This window comes from Onychomys torridus, chromosome 1 (genome assembly GCF_903995425.1).
Source record: "Onychomys torridus chromosome 1, mOncTor1.1, whole genome shotgun sequence".
Classification (NCBI taxonomy): domain Eukaryota; kingdom Metazoa; phylum Chordata; class Mammalia; order Rodentia; family Cricetidae; genus Onychomys; species Onychomys torridus.
Genome location: NC_050443.1, coordinates 176,411,528 through 176,431,924, shown reverse-complemented (window position 1 = coordinate 176,431,924; position 20,397 = coordinate 176,411,528). Strand labels below are relative to the sequence as shown.

Here is a 20,397-nt window from a genome sequence, read left to right as displayed (position 1 = left end):
TGATGATTTTTTTTTTAATTTTTAAGTATGATTAATAGAGGCATCAAGGAACAACTTTCTAAAAGGTATGACATCACTCAGCAAGGCATTTTGGTTTGTTTTAAGGGTCACATTTTAAACAAAGAATAAACAGCACAGAGGATAATTTCTCAACAAGCTGAAATAGAGGATTAATTTTTCTCTCTCTGTTTAACTCTGACAGGCAAAAGTAGACAATGAAATACTGGATTACAAGGATTTAGCAGCCATTCCCAAGGTCAAGGCAATTTATGATATTGAGCGTCCAGACCTCATTACCTATGAACCCTTCTACACTTCAGGCTATGAGGACAAGCAGGAGAGACAGAGCCTTGGAGAGGTAATGGATTCCCAGGGGCTGCAAACAACATGGCTGCCCATCCACTCTTCACTCACCTGTGTAAGAACTACTAAAATAAGCCAGACTTTGCCCACCCCCTGAAGAGTCCTGTAACTGGTCTTTGAGGTACTCAGACCTAGCCTGTGATCCTTGTGTAATGAGTCTTTCTCTGTCCCACCAGCCAACTCCAAAATAATGACACGGAGACTTATTATTAATTACGAAAGCTTGGCTTTAGCTTAGGCTTGTTTTTAACTAGCTCTTATAACTTAAATTAACCTATATTTTTATTAATCTATATTCTACCACATGGTGTTTTACTTCCATCCCATTCTGTGTGTCCAACTCATTCCTCATCTCTCTCACCTCTAGATTCATCTCCTACTTCCTCTCTCCCTGCCCTAAAGTCCCATCTTGCCTAGCTATTGGCCATTCAGCTCTTTGTTAAACCAATCATAGCAATATATCTTATACAGTGTACAAATAAAATATCCTACAACATTCTTATCCTAAAGAAGGGTGCAGAGAGGTAGGCAATTAAAACAAGTGCCAAGGGTGAGTTAGGTGTAGGATATGTTCTGGGGTGGGACCTGAGGTTGTGGGGAGGGCTGGTGGGGGAAGGGGTTTGGGGGAGGGAGATAAAGGAGGGAACTGGGGGAGGGGCACTTATAAGGGAAGGAGAGTCTTAGGGTATCTTGGCCTTAGGATAAGCTGGAAGTATATTTCTAGGGATCATGAGAAGTGTGACCACACCCTTAAATTTTAGTAGACTCAGTTTCCAGCATCTTAATGGAAGGGGGTATAGAGAGGGGGACACTATGATAGTGGGGTTCCTCGAATCAATTACTGGAATTCAGCCTCAAGTATCACCACAGGCTGGTTTTGCCTTTGTCATGTGACAGCCATTGTGATCCCAGTTTCTCATCAGGAAAACAGAATTATGGTAGATAGCTCCTCACAGGTGTCTATATGGATTAAAGAAACTGTGATCAGCAGTGGGCATAGGGGCAGACTGGCACATGCTCAGCACATGCTCAGCCTGGCAGGGACCACTACTGTGGCTGTCTTCTAAGGCTTATTACTGCTCAGGAAGCAGGCCTGTCCTTCTGCTAGACCAGAGCCTCTCCACCTAAAGAGCTCTGTCCCCTGTGCCCCTGGAGTGGGAGTTCACTATGCCACCTCCAAACCTGATCCTTCAGCCCCTTAATTTATTCTCATTTCCCTTTATTTTTATTGTTATTATTACAGCTTGAGCAGACTAACAGACACATGTTTTCCCACAGCATGACACTCATGCCTGTCCTCTTTGTTATTTAAGTTGGAGTCATCTGTAGCCTGACTGGACTCCATGGGTATTACCAAGTAATGAACTTGACTCAACTCTTCAGCCAAGCTTAAACCAGACTGTAGCTGGAGTCCTGCCTTGGCCACAGCTGCTCAGACCCAAATAAACACAGAGAGGCTTATATTAATTAAAACTATATGGCCTAATGGCTCAGGCTTCTTGCTAGCTAGATCTTACATCTTAAATTAACCCATCTTTGTAAATCTATACCTTGCCACATGGCTCATGGCTTACCAGTATCTTTACATCTTGTTTTTCATGGTAGCAGGTGGTAGCATCTCCTGCTTCAGCCTTTCTGTTCCCCAAATTCTTCTTTCTTCCTGTCCCACCTACTGGCCAATCAGCATTTTATTTATTAACCAATCAGAGCAACACATTCACAGCATAGAGTGATATCCACAGCACCAGACTGTAATCTATAGCATCCCACCTTGCTTCTAGATTTCCATGAGATGAACAAAAGGCCTGAGGTACTTGTATCAGTCTAACCTTTGGGATACTGAGCAGGAGGATCTTATAAAATCCTATCTCTATACCACTGCTCCCCAAAAGGCATGAAAATGTGGCAACTGGATTTAATTTATTCCCAATTTTTTATATATATTAGTATTTTCTGTTTTTACAATAGTTTTATGTATTTGTAATTATATAATATTCCTTTTATTTGCTCATTTCTAATGTGGGTTTTATTCTGGAGCCTGGCCTGCATTCAAGTCCCCAGTCTGGCAAGAAGGGACATGCATTTTTACATAGTGCCACCTGGTGGTGCACTTGCTGTACTGCGTCTGCAGCCAGTGCTAGGCCTGGGCACTTAGCGACCACTGATCTCAGAATCTCACAGAAGTCGATGGTCAGGGCAGCTTCCTGAACAAAGTATATAAAGACTGTCCTTGAGTCAGTGGCCAGGGATTTCCTCAAGCTCAAAATGTACACCCAAGAGGAAATTGTTGCTTTTTAAAATGATGTTAAGTGTGCATGTACGCTGTATACACACGTGTATGCCTCTCTTGGGGATGATGTGTGTATGTTGTTGTTGTTATTGTTGTTGTGTTGATTTTCCCAATAGCTCCCTCTGGAGCAGCAAAATATCAAGCAGAAATTTAGCTTTGAAATGAAGTTTGGGGCACTTAAAACTTGGCTATGACACCTCCAATCTCAGAACTTTGAAGAATAAACTTGGCAAGTTTTTCTTAAGGAGTGAGGTCTTTCAATTAGACCAATACTGACATCTGACAAAGATGCCCAGCATCCTACCAGTTCCCACAATCCACTCTGTTATGTGCTAACTACAGTGGTGGCCTATGGTTTCTTTGTACATAGAGGATATCCCTTTGGGATAGAAATTGATACAATAATAAACTCCCTTTAGATGCATGGATTTTGCTACTGAATAAACATTACAATCTATTCTATTATTTATTCCATTGGTTATTACTCTTATTTTGTAAATTAATGCATTCTTTTAAAGACCCAGAAGGAACAGGGAGGTAGCTCAGCTGAAGTGCTTGTCACAAAACATGAGGGCTGAGTTTGATTCTCAGAACCCACATAAAATGCTGAGTTTGGCAGCATGTGCCTGTCATCCTGCACTGGAAAGTAGAGACAGGATTCCTGGGGTCTGCTGTCTGGCAAGTGTGAATTGATGAGCTTGCAGGTCCAGTGAGAAAACTGTCACAAAAAAAATAAAGCAATTATAGAAGACCCTTGACATTGACCTCTAGCCAACACACACACACACACACACACACACACACACACACACACACACAGAGAGAGAGAGAGAGAGAGAGAGAGAGAGAGAGAGAGAGAGAACTTGAAATTTGATATAATTATTGGCACATTTCAAAGGTATATGAGTGGTGAGTGGTGGTGAGTGGGTGGGTCAAGGATCCCACCATTGGCAAGTTCGTGCCTAGCTTCTGCTCCATAGGGAGAAGGTGAGTGTGAGCAGGGATCACAGGAGGCTAGGGGAGCAAGGACACGGGGATCACAGGAAGTTCATTCAGTGAAGGGAAGTGTGAATGCAGGTCACAGGAGGTGAGAAGGTGACTGTGAGTGGGGATTACAGGAGGTGTGAGGTGAGTTTGAGCCCAGACTTCTCTGGAGCTGAGTGAGCTCAGCAGGTGTGTAAAAAGTGCTGGTGGCAGAGGAGATGCCAGTGCAAAGGTCTTGGGGTGACAGCGCATCATCTGCCTATCAGCACCAAATGACAGACACTAGATGGTGTGTGATGTGAGGGGTCTTTTCACACTGACCAAACTGCCTTACTGTGGTCCTGAATTAGTTAAAGTCATATTAACAAAACCCTCTGTTTCCTTGGCTGTCCTAACATGAAGAAATATCATAAACACAAGCAAACATGCAAGGAAAATAGTTGCAACTAGTTCCACAACATAGTCATTAACTCCATGGTCCTTGGGTTGAAACATTCCTGCATCTCCGGGACTTGGCTGGAGTTTCCCATCAGCCCCACTGCCCACTTACACCAGCAGCAGATGCTGGCCTGTAGTGCAGTGATGCTTTTGGCGCCATCAAAGCTGGTAGTGAGTTAACCAAGGTGTTGACTTTAAATTCTCTCTTGTTCTTCTAGTCTCCAAGGACTTTGTCTCCTACTCCGTCGGCAGAAGTAAGTATCATTTAGCCATATTTATGGGTGGAAAGGGGAGTGGCTCTGACCTTGTCCACACTTGAATTTGTGAAGAAGTATCTACCAACATACTAAAGGACAGCAGAATTGATTACGATGATTGTTAAGGATTACATGCAAGCCAAGACAATGACAGCATCACACTTGTAAGGGGGACTCAACAGAGTAAAAGTGGCCTTTTGATCCCAGCATGCACCACCGGTAGGAACAGAGGCCAGCACATGTCTGCAGGAACTGAAGCCATTGTCCAGTGTGGATCTCTGGCCCCTGTCTGCACTCGAAGCATATTAGACATACAAGACCCACTAGGATGTCTGGAAAGGCTGGAGGGAGTTACAGCATAGTCTCTAAACTGAAGCCTTTGTGGTCTGTTACCTCTCCTGGGCTGACCCAAAGCCAGGCCGCTTGCTGGATCGTTTCCAGTTTTTGTTGTTTTGAAACAGGTTTTACAGAGCCTTAACTGGTCTGAGCTCACTGAACGTTTTGTTTTGGGGTTTTTTGTTTTTTGGGTTTTTTTGTTTGTTTGTTTGGTTGGTTGGTTTTTTGTTTTGTTTTGTTTTGTTTTGTTTTTTGGTTTTGGTTTTTCCAGACAGTGTTTCTCTGACTGTCCTGGAACTCACTCTGTAGACCAGGCTGGCCTCAAACTCACAAAGATCTGCCTGCCTTTGCCTCGCAAGTGCTGGGATTAAAGGCACTTGACACCCTTGCTTAGCTGTGGTATTAAACTTCTAATCCTCCTGCCTCCGTCTCCTGAATACTGTGATTATAGGCATGGACACTTTTTTTATGCAGTGCTGGAGATCAGGACTTCATGTGTGCTACCAATTGAGCTACACAGCAGCCTTGCTGGATACTTTTTCACCAAATTGATTGATCACAGTGGGGATGCTCTGTAATCTGAGATGGTGGAAAGTCCACGGCATTTCCATGTTTGTGACTGAGTGCTATAACAGAGGCTCCCCATCCCTACCCCAAAATTTACAGCATTTCTAAAGCATTTGCATTTGACTAGCTTCAAATTGGATGCCATCCTCTGGGAGGTTTGGTTGTATTTTTGTTGCAGCTAACTAGGACGACCCCAGCTCCTCCTGTTGCTTGCTGTCACGGTCACAGAGCCATGCCTACTGAAGTATTAATGTGGTTGCCCTTTCAAGGTGAACACAGACACTTAGGCAATTCCCCAGCATCCTCTGTGGACTGGGTTTTACTTAGAAATGTCCAATAATCATGGGATGGTGTTTTGTCTCCCACTTTCTCAAACTTTGCGGCAGGGTTACCAGGATGTTCGGGATCGGATGATCCAGCGGTCCACCAGCCAGGGCTCCATCAACTCCCCTGTCTACAGCCGGCACAGTTACACTCCAACTACGTCCCGCTCACCACAGCATTTCCACCGCCCTGGTAAGGACGCCCTTCCTGGGATCTGTTACATACTGAATGTGTATTTGTGTGAATTTCTTTTCATGCCATTGGTAGCATATTAAAAAACCTAACTTAAATATTTCTACCCCTCTCGAAGAACAAGATGAAAACTGGTATCCATCTTCATTTTGTATTATATCTTAGAAAAGTCAGTCATTCTATCAGTGTGTGCACTGTGAGTTATTAAATTACATTTTGATATTGACCTGCTGAGAACAAAGGATATTTGTAGAGCTGATGAAAATCTCATCTGTACAAAACTTTAAAAAAAGATCTGAAAGAAAAAAAATATATATATATATTTTTTTTTCATTTTATCTGCATCTTCTAAAGTCCAACATTAGCCATTGGTTGGAAAGTTTAAAACCCTCCCCCAGGCGCACGATGTTACGGCATCAAACCCTTTCTGCAGAGTCCCATTAGGCAACTTTAAGACCCATTCTGCCCCTAAGAGTGGAAATCAAACTTGGACATCCTGAAAGCCTCAGGGATGGAGTGGCCCCTCAGTCTCGGTGGCTGTAAGTGTATGGAGCAGAAGAGTGGGAGCCCCAGCAGAGATCCAGAGTGCTCTGAGAAAGAGTTATGGAGAGGTAGCAAAGAGCTATACTCTGTGTCTAGAAGACTCCATCTTAAGCTGAGAACTTGTGGTACTGAATATCTAGAAGACTCCATCTCAAGCTGAGAACTTGTGGTACTGAATATCTAGAAGACTCCATCTCAAGCTGAGAACTTGTGGTACTGAATATCTAGAAGACTCCATCTCAAGCTGAGAACTTGTGGTACTGAATATCTAGAAGACTCCATCTCAAGCTGAGAACTTGTGGTACTGAATATCTAGAAGACTCCATCTCAAGCTGAGAACTTGTGGTACTGAATATCTAGAAGACTCCATCTCAAGCTTCTTGCTGCTGGGCAGGCTAATGAGAACAAATGTATCCAAACGCTAACTTTTAAATACAAGAATGAAAACCAATAGGAGTGATCAGAAAGTAGAAAGACTGGGATCTTCTTTTCAAGGTTGTAGATGTAACTCACCCAGAGGACTGAAAGCTATTGGATCCTTGAGTAATATATCAGTTTCTCCAGACAAGGCTGAGGATGTGGCTGTGCAAAGTGCTTGCCTACCATGTGTGACCCTGAGTTCAATTTACCACATACACAAAAATAGACTTAAACATAGTTTTTAATACTTATTAAATATGCTAAATGAATGTTTTCATGATATTCCTTTTCAGGATGTAACTATAGTCATTTTATTTGTACCTGGCCATGAGTTTTTATTTAATCTTTTGGTAATTTGAAATCACTTTGGTGCTACTCTACACATAACATGCTAAGACCACTAAACCCTGCCCTGACATTGTCAGAGTAGCATGTGGCCACAGGGAAATCATCCTTTGAAAGCATCTTGAATAACAAGGGCATGACCACTGAGCACAGTTGTTCCTTTAAAAGCCCCTCCGTGTTGAATATGAGGAAGCTTTAGCTCTTTAGTCATGGTTTTGATGCTACAGCCTCCAGAACATTCTCTGCCTCCTCTCCCAATAGCACACATGTGCAAGACACCAAGAATTCAGTGTTAAAATGTTTTTGGTGCCTAGAAGTGAAACCAATAACATATTTGTATCTCTGTGAAGCAACCAAGTACCCACCCTGTGCATTCTGGATGCCAGATGATGTTTTAATTCCCTGAGTCTGGGTTGCGTTTTGATGGTCCATTCTCCCTCTGAGCGACTGGACTTCTGCCTCCAGAGTCCTCGCCACTGCCAGCATCCTCCGTAACTCTGCCCACCCAGCTAATACAACAGGGATTTCCTCATGCATAAGGAATATGAAATAAAATGCAATTCCCAGTAGGGTAAGCCCTTGTGGCTTAAAAACAAAATGAAGCATGACCCTTACATATAAAGATGTCTCTTCAAGATTCTTAAAATGATTGTGGTCTGTTTACATGGCTTTCTGGAGGTCCTTTTGTTGAATACACTTTAAAAGCAGCTGTTGAGTCTATGTGATGTGCTCAGTTCTTGCACTGTGTCGTTGGCATGAATATGCCAATGATTCAGAGATCATGCTCAACAAGCCATTTATTCTCAGAGATTGACTCTGTGTCTACCTGCACCAGTCTGCAGATTCTGCCCTCTGCCTAGCCCTCCATGGGTACACTCCTAACCCTCTGCCCTTCCTCCTTTTTCAGATTCCTGATTAATGCTCTTCATTCCTCCCCACCTTGGGCACCTGCCCAGCTCCTGTGTTAATTTCTTTCTTCTTTTCTGTTTCCACCTCGCCCTGTCCCGATTGGTTGATTCCCTGCTGCACAGAGCTTTTGTCTCCTGGTGTGCACAGGTGGTCCCCCCTGCGCACCAGCAGCTTCAGCTCCACCCACAGCGACTCCCGTCCCAACCCCCCCTTCAGACACCACTTCCTCCCCTATGTCAAAGGTAAGGAGGCAGGCCTCTGCAGGAGGCAGGGCACCTGGCCTGTGTAGTGGAGATTTATTAGCACCCTGAAAGGCTAATAAGACGTATCTCCAGGAGTTAGAGCCACGGAGCTTCTGATCCATCAGCATGCCTGCGTGTGTCCTGACTGCCCCTAACTACGGCCTTAGAACTGGCATGGCATCTCGCATCCTAAGAGATGCGTCATTTCCAAGAGCTCTGTACAAAGCAATGGGGTGTGTACTTAGGAACTAAGATCTGCCTCCTACCAATTAGAAAAATATATTATTATTTTGTCTTTGTATGCATCAGTGGCAAAATATAATATATACCAGGGTGTTTCCTTGGGTTTCATTTGTGATATGTTTCTGTAAAACACAAGAGTATTGAGTAGCGGAGAACGAAAAGTTGTCTTCATGATGATAAGCCATTGAACTATTTGAACATGTGTGGATGGTGTAGCCTCTCTCTCTCTCTCTCTCTTTCTCTCTCTCTCTCTCTCTCTCTCTCTCTCTCTCTCTCTCGTGACTGACTCTGAGTACTTTGCTTCCAATTTGTCCTAATTAATTTCCATATGATGGATAAGACAGGCTCTGCCTCCTTTTTTCCATTCCCTGCCTGGCATTTCTCCGCTCTACTGCCTGTGTGGCTCTGGCTGTTCACTTCTTTCTTGTGTATGTATGGTTCTATATTATCCTCTGCCCAGGTCTCCACTTGGAGGAACTGAGAGCCTGGGCAGGCTTTGGAAGGCCACCCTTTCAGAGAAGGACCCCCAGAGGATGCTAACTTGTTGTGTTGCCTTGATCTGAACCACACGAGGCAACAGAAATGGCACAGGGAGGGAGGCAAGAGCAGCAGTTATTATGGATCTGAAAGTGACCTTTGGGGATCCTGTGAGTCCCCAGTGTTTACAGCACCTGTGTGTCTGGATCTACCGCATAGCTGTGTAGCTAGAAGACTTCTCTAGCTCCTGAACATGCATCATCAGTCTACCCAAGCATTTGTAGCTTCCCTGGACCCGAACAGTCGACTCCTGAAATGGAGATGTGCTAGGAGTTGGGTGTGCAGTTATCTCACACTTTCGCTACTTGAGTGTTTTCTATGCTTTGCAAATAATACAGCCAGGGGCCTAGACAGGTGGTTCAGTGGTGAAGCCCCTTTCCTGCTCTTGCAGAGAGAGGACCTGGGTTAAGTACCCAGCACCCACATGGCAGCTCACAACCAGTTCTACGGGGTTCTGATGCCCTCTGATGCACATGCATACAGGCACACACATGGTGCACATGCATACAGGCACACACATGGTGCACATACATACAGGCACATAAAAATGAGTTGTTTTTTAAAGAATAATATGACTGACATGTGATGGAGCTGTACATCATTTACCATTAGCAAAACTTTTGATGTGGGCACAGCACATTCCAGAAGTCTTGACTGGCTACTTAGAACCACTATTGATAGTTAATATGGGGTAGTTTTTAATATCTGAGTGTCAAGGTTTTATTTTTTAGAATTTTTATATAGCCGTAAAGAAATTACTAGAAAAAGCTCCAGCTGTGCATTTTAATGAGAGCTTCAGATCGTGGCCCTTGACCACACTCAGGTAACAGTTTTCACTTTTGACTCATTAAAGTGTAAACTGCTTTGATTGTAATGTATTTTGCTTTCAGAGAGACAATTTTTGTTAAACAGGCCCTTTAAAATTCCACACCATGTATACAAAAAATTCAACACATTGGGGAATATCAGTGACACACCCTGGGGCTGGGCATTGCCACAAGGAACCTGTGGACACTGGCATCTTGGATTTGAATATCTTCTCTGTTACATGCCAGCTGTGTGACTTGAATATTCTCCTTCTCCTTCTGAACATCATCTCATTTATAAACCAGAAGGAGAGGACAAGGACTCTCTCCTAGGTCATTGGTGGTGTGAGGTGAGGTATCCTAGTCGGGATGCAGCTATCAGCATAGTGCTAAGTGCTTTTGTGTGGGTCAGGCTAGCTTCAGACTTCCTGTGGAGAACCCTTGATACTGCTGCCTCTCTACTCTTAGGTGCAAGGATCTCAAGTGTGTGCCCCCCAACCCAGTTTATGTGGTACTGGGGGTCTAACCCAGGGCTTATGTGTGCTAAGCCAACAGTCTACAGACTGAGCTACATCCCCAGACCTTAAAGCATCTCTTACTGCATCATTCCACTTACTCTTCAGAGCACCCTGTGATGTAGGCCTAGTTGGGAGATGGAGGAGATGGGTCCTGATGAAATAATTGATCAAAGGCTTACAACCGGGAAGAGGCAGAACCTGGACTAGACTGCAGGCCTCTCATATCCAGAGGGATTCTTCCAGATTAGGTGCACTCGCTTTGGGATAAATCTACAGGCACTCTAAGTGTTAAAGCAAAATTTTATTTCCTACTTCTTTTTAACCAGAAATTTTCTTTTTTGTTATTTTTTTGTTCTGTTTTTTAGAGCCAGGGTTTCTCTGTGTAACCACCCTGGCTGTCCTGGAACTCACTCTGTAGAGCAAGGTAGCCTTGAACTCACAGAGATCCACCTGTCTCTGCCTCCCGAGTGCTGGAATTAAAGGAGATATTGCATTCCTATTGAGGCTAATACAAAGACTCATCTCAGTTATTTAAATAATAAAGTTACAAAAATTTTTCTCTCCAGTAGAAACATCAAATAGTTACAAAAATTGTAAGAGTTCTGTGAGCCTCGGTGATACATTGTCAAAAATGCAAAATGTGTTTTTTCTGTTTGAGTCTGAATTTGACATTTTAAATGTAGTTAAGTATTGTGGGTTTAAATTGTAAAAAGCCCTAAACCAAGAGGAGTTAGTATGGTCTTGACTTTATACTTAGACATAGTTAATGCTCTTACTCATTAGATATATGCTTATATTTTGCTTACACGGAATCATCTGTATGATTCATATATAACCTTACCTTCAGTTTTTAGATCAGATGTGCTTTTTACTACTCTAAAAAATAAATCATGGAACATTTGTTCATGGATGCAGCTTTTATAGCCTAAGGCTGTTAATGACTAAATATAGATTCCTCCAGGAACTACTCCTTGGTTATTTTAAAAAGCATGTTTCCATTTACATAGGAAGCCTTTACGATCTTTGACGACTTCAGAATGGAGAAATCTTGACCACACCACAGATGTCTTTCAAATGGGACATTGTCTTATTTTGCATTTAATTTTTGTTTCATTTTTTGAGACAGGTTCTCACTCAGTAGCCCAAGCTGGCCTGGAGCCCATTATATAGCCCAGGCTTGCCTCAGCCTCCTCAGAACTGAGGTTGCAGGCAATAAGCCACCATGCCTGGCTTTGTGTTATTTTTGGTCTTGGCACCTAGCTGGCTACCATGGGGGTTTCTGTTTTAATGAGTATTCGTCAAAGAACGTGACTCCAAGAAGGATGTCCATCCCAGGAATACAGAGCTAGAAACAGAAGAGGCCCTAGTTACTCTGGCAGCATGAGCCCAGCCTTCTGTTGGCCAGGCCTGCAGACATGTGTGAGGTCTAAAGCTGGCAGGCTCCTCCCAGACTGCCTCTACCTCACTAGCTTCCCCATCCGCTTTCCATAACGAAGACCATTATGCTCTGAAAGATCTCCATTTTCATCTGTTCTCCAACCTTTCAGCTCCATTCTGAATTGGAAAGTCCTGGCTGGGCCATTCAGACAACTTTATGCCTGGAGATTTGCAGAAACCCGGGCTTTGCTGGATTCCTTCTCTCCCTTCTTCCCCTTTGAAAACCTCTTAGGCATCACATCCATGTCCAGGAAGTAAAACGTAAGGTTGTGAATAGGAAGGCTACATAGATCAAGGTGCTGTGAAAGGACTCTTTCTTGTTAGGCTATAGATAGTGCTGCTACAAGGTAAGCACACACTCAGCATTTTCTGAAAGTAATCTAATCCTTACTAAGGTCTTAGATGAGAACTGGCCATCTTGAAACTCTGTCACAGATTCTAGAGGCTGCCAACCCTGAGCTCCACCTAGACAGACAGTCGTGGTCTAAGAATATGAGCGAACACCCTGAAAGCCAGTCATTGCCTTTATTGCTCCCTTTAGAATGAGGCATCAAGGCTCTCATGGCATCAAGAAGAGTGAACTGGAGGAAAATGTCTGAATTAAGTACAGTGAGAATTCTGCCAGTGAACAGTCTCCCAGGGACCAACAGTCTGGCTTATTAGGCTGGCGTGGAAGATGCTGAGAATTAAGGATGAGAACTGTAAATGTAGAGGAAGCCTCTCACTAGCATGACTGAGATCACTGAAACCAGCCTGGTGGACAGTGATGATGGTGGCTATGCCTTCCAAATGTGGTATTTTCTCTAGCATATGACTTAGTTTGCTCGAGTGCTAAGCAAAACAGAAACCATCTCGGAACCCCTGGTTTTTCTTCCCAGAGTGGAGTTGGAAGTCATGTAATTCTTATTTTATTTTACTTGTTAAGTGCATTGATGTTTTGCCTGCATGTATGTCTGTGTGAGGGTGTCGGATCCCCTGGAACTAGAGTTACAGACAATTGTGAGTTGCCATGTGGGTGTGGGGAATTGAACCCAGGTCCTCTAGAAGAGCAGCCAGTGTTCATCACTGCTGAACCAGCTCTCAGCCTGGAAGTCATGTAATTTCAAGTGTTTATATTAGAAAAGAGATGTGATCTGGAGAAACTTTTATTCTTTCTTTTAAAAATATTGCCTGATAGCCCAAATTTTTGGTAGTTTGGGGGCTAAGATTTGGAATTCAGCAACATTATCCACCACACAGCCCATTCCCTCACTGATCCACTGTGGCATGGGAGTTACTATGGCTTCTTATATGTAAGAAGTCCCTCAGTTTGAGAGACCTGGCTCTGGTAACCCAGCAAGCTAGGCTTGTTCTCCCGTCCTCATGCCCCAGTTAAAGAGGTAAGTGATGATGAAGGCAGATAGAGGGGATACATGAACACATCAGGAAAAAGGGGCACCTGAGGTGTCCAATGACCTCCACATCCACCTGTGGAGTCCCCAGTAAGGCTTTAGATTAAAATGGAAGAGGAACAGAGGCAGGGAGATGAGCCATACATGAAGTCTTGGGTCCTGGTCAAGACATGACTCTGTGAGTAAATATGTATCATGCAGGCGTGAGGACCTAAGTTCAGAGGTCTAACACCTATAGTACCAGCCATGATGGTGGATGCCTATAACCCCGACACTGGGAAGGCAGAGACAGGCAGATCCTGGGTCTCACTGGCCGGCCAGCCTAGCCAAAATGGAAAGTTCCAATTCAGTGGGAGACTCTGTCTCACAAAACTAAGAATAATAGAGGAAGATGCCCAAAGTTGACCTCTGGCCCTTTCATTCACAGTCATGGGTGACTGTACTTGCATATACACACGCGTGTACACACACACAACACACACACACACACAAGTCCTGGTCAAATATCGTCCTGCCCATAATTCTCAGCTCCAGTACTGCAAGATGGTACATGTCAGCTTGTTAATTGCTGTTTTCAGCCAGAGGTGATGTTCCCTGTGATATGATCTCCTCTAGGGTGTAGCTTTTGTATCATAGATAATTGTTGTTATCTTGGGGATAGTCTGACCTGTGAGGATTCATTGTTCCTACAGTCAATTTAAAACAATGACTTGTCTCTGCCCCTTCAGCATGGATGGGGAAAGGGATAGGTGGGTCAGACAGACATTCCTCAGGGACTGACAGACACTCCTCAGGGACCGTGCAGCATCAAGCAGGAGTCTGACTCAAAGCAAAGGAGATAGGCACAAAGTGAAGTAAAGATGACCAGCTTCCATCCTGCTCTCGGTTACTTTGTAGTCTCAGATGAGTCAATGCCTTTCAGAAATCACTTTTACCTGCTGTTTCAGCCAGTCCTGTGAGGAATTTTAGACAATCATAGAATTAAATTTACTCCCAAAGACTTACATATGCTACTAGTGGTTTTGGTTTTGGTTTTTAACAACTGGAAAGGTCATTGGTTATTGAGGATACACAACCAAGTCAAAAGCAACAGTACCATTACTGGTGACAGCACGCCTTGGACCCAGAACTTTCTAGAGTCTTTACCCTTATTAGAAAGTGATAGGTTATTACTGCTATTTGACACGAGGGGGTCATATTGATAGAGCCTTGGAACTGTTGTCTGCCTTTAGCAACCTTCAGCATCTGCCCAGCATGTGCTCATGTGGTTTCAATGACCCTACTTAATATTGAGAGGTGGTTACTGAACACTCATCTGACCAAGCTTGTGAAAACCCTCTCCTGAATCCGGTGCTCTGCAAGGACACCAAGGCTTCAGGTGGATCCAGGGCAGGCAGCAGTGTGCTTCAGAACTGCCGGTGGTGGTGGTGGGGGCACTTCCTGTGCTGCCTTTGGTGGAGACCCCTAAGACTCTTCCGTTTTCAGCTCGTAGCAGTTTAACCCCAACACTTACGGGTTAAAAGATTCTTCTGGAGTGAAACCAATAAGTTGGAGGATCGAATAAAATGAAGAGATCCAGGGAGATGCCATTGTGATCCCATTGCTGGGTACCAGCGTCTGGGTTCCTTGAGAGATGTCATGGCCAACCCCACCGGGGCGCTTGCTAAGTTAGGTCAGGCCTAGCTGTAGACGTCGTAAGTTGGCCTGTATCGGTCGTTCACTCCCAGGCTCCTAAGGATTGCTCTTGGCCAGGGGATGAGCTGAGTGTTGGTGAGAACCAAGGAGACTCAGTTCCAGTGCAGCTGTATGTTGGACATGGCATCTCATTTTCAAACACAAGCCATAACCTCCTCTCTCCTCTCCTTTTCTGCCTGTGTTTCTTCATGCATTTTGTCAGACATGAAGTAGCCGTTGCTCTTTGGGAGAGTAAGATTGTCACATTTTACTTCACTCCTGTCTTGGGGTGACCTAGAAATGTCCTCATGGAGACATTTAAATACTTGACACACTTTAAAGCCCTGGCAATTGACATCGTTCATGCTTTGCTGGTCAGATTTAGGACAGGTTGACTTGAAGAAGTTGGCCAAAACTTGTTTCTGACAGTGTATGATTTGCTTGAAATAGAACACTTGCCTAGAATGTGCATGCAAGGCCCCAAACTCAATTCCAAGTTGTAAATTAAAAAAAAAAAAAAAATTAAAACATTCGTACTTCAAGTGAATGAAACATCAGGCTACAAAGTGGTTTTAAAAAACTGAAAAATCCCGTGTCCTAGAAGAGGGACTTATATCTTGAGTGAAGACCTCTAAGAACAACAGTGAAAGTAATCCACGTGAATAAGTTCACAGGTTTTAGTAGTTCTTGATGTTCTGGTGTGTTCTTAGGACATAATGCTTGCTCAGATGTGGGGCAGGACAAATTAGGCCAGTAGCTCATTTCATCCTAATTTTGCATAGCTCTTCCCTGCATCCCTATGGATAGAAGGGAAGGTGTGTGTGTGTGTGTGTGTGTGTCCCTCCCTGTCTGTGCTTGAGGGTCTTGTAGCTAAGCTCCAGCCCTCCATGCCCCACAGCTAGTGTCTGCTCTGTGGACGCCTTTCAGTGCTTTAACCTTATCACACCCTAGCGCATGATGTTCCGGGTCTCTAGACTTGTCTTCCAGCTCACCTGGGACCTTTCCCTCTGGTGCTATGCTCCAGGGACTTTCTAAAGAACCGAGGAAGCCTGCATCTCCTTTCTGAGCTTGTAGATCAGTCAGTCCCCTGAGTGAGCAGGTACACAGTGTAGCAATACCATGGCTGGGAGACCCGAGAAGTAGGAGCAGAATCTATCTCCCTTCCTGATTTGCATGAGCCGAAGTGTTAAGTTAGTGTGTTAGTGATTGGCGCACTGGCCAGGAGGAGTCTCTCATCTTGGGGAGAACACAAATGGTTCCAAGGTATCTGGCAAGGAGGGGTGTAACTCCATCTGTATACTTCAGAGCAAGGGAAACAGAAACATATGCTGTGGTGAAAACACTTTATATTGTGAGGGGAAGGACTGGATGACCACTGAGGCACCCAGCCTTAGCCTTGAGTTAAGAGAAACATATTCTAGTGGCCACCCTCTGCCACTGTGCCTAGAAGCAGTCATGCCTGGAGTTGGGGCCTGCACATCCTACCCACCTACATGCCTGGGGACTAAGCATCTGATGACCCTGAGTTGGCAGCCAGTGGCTGTCCCTTCCCCCCACACACTTACCATCTCATCAGTTTGCGGAGCTCATGGCCTCCACTGCATGCCATTGGAATGATGCATCCCTGAGTGCTGGCTGCTTTGAACCTGGTCCTACCTGAGCTCAAATCTCCCCTTTGGAAAACTAAACCTGTCGCCAACTTTGTGAGCCAAGTTGACAAACTGGGTTTGTTTGTTTTGCCTTTCTGACATTCCCGCCTTGGAGCCTGTTGTGTTGAAGTTTGATGCGCTTACTCAGTGCCCTTTACTGCTCTCCCTCTCATTCTGTTTTTCCATTCTTCTCATTGGAGGCAATGAGCCGTCCAGCGGCCGGAGCTCCCCTCTCCCTTACCGGCCCGACAGCCGCCCTCTAACTCCAACTTACGCTCAGGCCCCTAAACATTTCCATGTTCCAGGTAGGAGCTGACACTGTGTGTCTGGTGTCATGTCATGGTGTAGAATGTAGCCTTGTAACCTCGTCTGTCTCCATTCCTCATGTTCCTTCATCAAGACATACACAGTCAACCAAAAACTAAATTGCAGGATCTGGCCTTCTGAATGGTCTGAACTGAAGGTGGTGGGATCAAGTTGAAGGCCTAAGTTTTCAATTAAAAACACTTTTGTTTTCATGGCTGGGGATTAAAGCTAGGGCCTTGTATATGCTGTATGAGTGATAGCCCACTGAGCCACATACCTAGCCCTCAAATGTCCTTGCAGAGACTGTGAAGGGAGTGGGGGGCAGAGCCGGTAAAGACCAACAGGAAGGGCTGGGTTTTCCCTTCTGTCAGACTGTGGTTCCAGAGCATTCACAAATAATCCTGAGAGCCATCTAGCTGTCTCATCCTAAAGACTGAACCACACTGTCACTCGAGAATCCCTCCAGAGTTGTAACATTGGATCAGCTGGGTGGTGTTTCTGTAGTAGGTAGTGAGCAGGTCACCTGAACAGTCTACCAAAATATCTTGCAATTTAGGCTTGACACTGCAAGCTTTACCCTAGTAGTCACGGTGCTAACTACCACAGCTCAAATAGTAATTTGCCATCAAAAGTGGAAAAACCAGTGGGGCACAGTGATGCACGCCTTGAATCCCGGCACTCGGGAGGCAGAGGCACATGGATCTCTGTGAGTTCAACACCAGCCTGGTCTACAAAGTGATTTTCAGGACAGCCAGGGCTACACAGAGACACCCTATCTAGAAAACCAAACCAAAACAAAACAAATTAAAACAAAACAAAACAAAACAAACAAACAAACAAAAAAAAAACAGAAAACCCAGAGCCTGCCACTATCCTGACATTCTGGGTCAGCTCAGTCCCTAAGAGTGACGGACCACCTGAGGCCACCAGAAGTTTCATAACCTGCCACGAGGTTCCTATTACTAAGCCTACCTGGAATCTCTATTCATCATTTTCTTTGAATTCTGAATATACCCAGCAAATCAGGAAGGCACAATGAGATTGGAAACACTCAGCTAGGACTGTCTTTAATTTTTTTTTTCATTAATCTTGAAAACTGTTATGTACATTTGAAGTTTTTTTATCTGAAAGATTCCCCTCCAAGGTACAGTACCTAAGACAATGGGGAAAAGAGAGAACTTTGGAAATATCTGAACACTTTTAGTCAAAGTGAAATGGTGGCTTAATCAGACAGAGTCTCCGCAGACATGGATAGCATTTTGTACCCCCTTTTTTTTTTCCTTGCTTGCTTCTTAACACAAATTTGGCTTCTCTGGATTAGGATTTTGTTTATCATCCCAAGTGTTGCTGTGTGTATTCTTAGCTTCTTCACATCGCTGTCCATTGCTCCTCTCATTAACTGAAATTGTAAATTGAGCCACTGGACTCCGGGTAGCTCAATTTCTAGACAGTAGCGATTTGGGGATTATTTTTCCCCAAACTGGTTACGTCTTCCTCCTCCACTGCGTACATCGCTTCCTGTTTGGATCCCACTTTCAGTGAAGTCTGTGTGTGAAATAAATGGCTCATGAATAAGAGGCACCTCTCTGTGCACTAGGATGTATTACAAAGGCTCCCACATCACTTGTGTGTAGATTCGCTCATTTCTGTGGTCTGTTCCTCTAGTGGACTCAGTCTTTGTAATACGAAGGGTAGCCCTCTGGGTCGTTTTTGTTTGTGAGTCTTCAGTTTCCACCCTTTGGTTGGCCTAGTCATTGCTTTGTTTTCTTTTTCTCCATTTCTGAGCTGGTTCCCATAATCACACATCTTTGCTTTTCATTTCCACAGATCAAGGGATCAACATTTACCGAAAACCTCCCATCTACAAACAGCATGGTAATGCTCCCTCCCTCAGTTCTGAAATGGTGGGTCAGCTGGGCTCTGTTCTCTTCCGAAAGGCTTGCCTGGTGCAGTTTAGGATGACTCAAACTGGGGCATGCTGCGTGTTACGTATGCCCTTGTACTCTGACAGGATACAAATACTGACTCGAAACCCATGTACCTGGTGGAGAGCACTTAGCTCAATAAGGAAGCCTCTAACCCATTTCTGATCATCCCGTCCATAGAAAGGGGAATTGTGGTCAGTAGCAAATAGCCTAATGATCTTTCTTTAGCCACTGAATAATTTAACTGACTTTTAAGTAAATCTGATGAACTTGCAACTAGTTCAAATAATTAAAGCTAGTAAAAATAAAACACCCACTAAAGGCACAAACCCCACAGCAGGCAGAGGAACAAGCTGAGGTGAGTAGAGGGCCCATCCCATACTACAAATACGGCTGTGCAGTTCATGGGCATAAACCTCTGTTTTAGTGTTCTCATCTGTAAAGACCAATAATTTAGATAATGTGTCTCTTACATTCCTAGAAGCAAGGAATCACCAAGGTGGATTTATCATCGTGTTTTCATTTTCTGGAGATATAGGTCTCCTAAACCCAAGAAATGACAGTATTTTCTGAGCGTTTCCTTTTTTTTTTTTCCCTGCCACTATCAAGACTCTCTGGATTTATCTGCCATAAATCTGTGGCTTAGCTAGATGGCCCAAAGTGGCTTTCCAGTGAGTTCTGAAAATTACACATTAATTGTTTGGAGACTTGAAGGCTTTCCATAGAATCTAGTCAGGAATAAGTAAGAATTCAGATTTCAGCTGAAAATATAGAAGGAAAAACTTTCAGACCAACATTCTAGGGAGAGGAAAAGTGTGTATTGTTTGGTTTTCCTTTTCTTTTTTGTTTCAAGGTTTTACATCCTGTGCTTGCATTTTAAGTTTATTAACATTGTTTTTGTTTTTTTGTTTCTTTATGGTTTAATGTCTTCCCACACACTCATTAACATGTGAATGTTAACTACTGACTTCACCATGCTAATGCGTAAGTAAATACTGTTTGAAGTCATGCTTTTTTATTTTCCTTTAACAATAGATCACCCAGAGTTAGATTTAGCCACTTAGAGATGTCTGTAAATTAAAGTCTCTAGTCCCTAGCACCCTAAACAACCTGCAGACAGGAGCGGGGAGGTTGGATAGTGCTGGACATCCTATGGAAGGAATGGCAGTCTTCCCGTGATAACCATTTGGCAGAAGTCCTTGTTTTCAGCCTGCTGTGTGTAATTAACCAATAGCAGGACTGGAGCAACACTTTCCAAGGCATGTTTGCAGAACTCTGCTCATGTCAAAGAAATAGATCTCATGTCCCAAATTTATACCTGTGCCCTAGAACATTTGCCAGGAAAATTAAAAGTCACCTTTCTTCATCTTTACAAAGAAGTCTGGTCTTGTGCTAGCTCCAGGGAGGACACAGTGTTTCCTAAGCCAAGATTCTTTGTTTTTCCCATTAAGGTAATGATTCTGAGACACACTGCTTCTTGCTCAGCCAAGACTCTATCCCTTATTATTGGGTAACCTTGGTCAAGTCACAGGAGCAAGTCAAAGGCCAGAAGGTTTCTGGAAGAATTAGAATATTCAAAAAGTTTGTTTCCAGATTTAAAAATGTGAGCCCTAAAGAAAAGTAATTTAACTTCAGCCTTAATAAACATGTTTTAAAATGCCGGGCCAGTTTGCCAAGTCAGTTGGAATTAGGGACTGACTA

The 20,397-nt window shown here is 43.9% G+C and overlaps 1 protein-coding gene across 12 annotated transcripts in view; it reads left to right on the top strand.

The window, feature by feature from the left end:
- Positions 1-20,397, top strand: part of Ablim1 (actin binding LIM protein 1) — a 291,354-nt gene that overhangs the window by 255,905 nt on the left and 15,052 nt on the right. For 4 of the 12 annotated variants that reach the window (XM_036173639.1, XM_036173644.1, XM_036173633.1 and 1 more), the window contains exons 10-15: positions 203-358; positions 4,294-4,329; positions 5,622-5,751; positions 8,091-8,210; positions 16,666-16,770; positions 18,599-18,646. In XM_036173639.1, the coding sequence (XP_036029532.1) occupies positions 203-358; positions 4,294-4,329; positions 5,622-5,751; positions 8,091-8,210; positions 16,666-16,770; positions 18,599-18,646 (595 nt within the window). The remainder of the gene's footprint in view (positions 1-202; positions 359-4,293; positions 4,330-5,621; positions 5,752-8,090; positions 8,211-16,665; positions 16,771-18,598; positions 18,647-20,397) is intronic. The other 8 variants (XM_036173682.1, XM_036173675.1, XM_036173652.1 and 5 more) reach the window with 2 other exon arrangements.